We start from the raw sequence: 793 nt of genomic DNA, 5'->3' as shown, positions 1-793 counted from the left end.
GTTTGTTCCAAATGAAGAACTAAAGGGGNTTACGTACTTAAGGGAACTCCAAGAAGGAACTTGAAAATAAGAAAGAATTTGGTAATGAGAATCAAGTAAAGTTTGAAAACATGGAGTCTGATCAAGGGACCAAAACTTGAAATTCCTTTAAGCATTGAAAATTGTCCATTAAATACAATGCTAGAAAGAAGATGGTTCATTGTTCCAATGAATTTAGGACTTCCAATTGGAGAATTAAAAGAACTTATTGACAACATTGCAATGTTAAGAGGAATGGATTTTGATTTATTTGGTGAGACAGAAAAAGGGAAAATGGAATTAAGTGAAGAAAGTAAGAGTTGTTTAAGCTTGGGGATCACTGAATTAGGACATTTGACAGCCATTTGTAATGGAAAAAAAAGTAATAGGGATAGTAAAAAGGAAGAATTGAATAAATCAGTATCTCAAGCAATTTTTGACGATATTTGTGAAAATGATGAAAACTCTGATAAATGTAGTAAGCCAACAGGAGAAGTCTTAGATCAAATCTCAGATTACAAAAAAGATCGAGAATATACTATTTTTGGAGAAAGTTCAGATGAGGAATTTAGTGATGAAGAAATCAAGGAGAGAGAGGAAAGAAACCGAAAATCTATGGAATTGTTGGAGAAAATTGAAAAGAAAATTGAGCAGATGGAAGAAGAAGAGCTAAAGTCAAAAAAGAATAAGAAAATGATGGACAAACTTATTAAAAAAGAAGCTTTAGCTTATTCGAAAAACAATTTAAAAGAAAAAGAGTTAGTCAAATTACTAA

At 30.9% G+C, this 793-nt stretch overlaps 1 protein-coding gene across 1 annotated transcript; it reads right to left on the bottom strand.

Moving 5' to 3' along the window:
- Positions 1 to 29: 29 nt before the first annotated feature.
- On the bottom strand, positions 30 to 383 carry Chro.30092 (hypothetical protein). The annotated part of the gene is made up of 1 exon (XM_659753.1): positions 30 to 383. One exon carries the CDS (start codon positions 381 to 383, stop codon positions 30 to 32), a length of 354 nt encoding a protein of 117 aa, XP_664845.1.
- Between the last annotated feature and the right edge of the window lie 410 nt (positions 384 to 793).

The sequence above is a fragment of the Cryptosporidium hominis genome (assembly GCF_000006425.1).
Source record: "Cryptosporidium hominis TU502 chromosome 3 CHRO013053, whole genome shotgun sequence".
NCBI lineage: Eukaryota > Apicomplexa > Conoidasida > Eucoccidiorida > Cryptosporidiidae > Cryptosporidium > Cryptosporidium hominis.
Note: the sequence above shows the minus strand (reverse complement) of the source record. Positions and strands in the feature narration are given on the sequence as shown.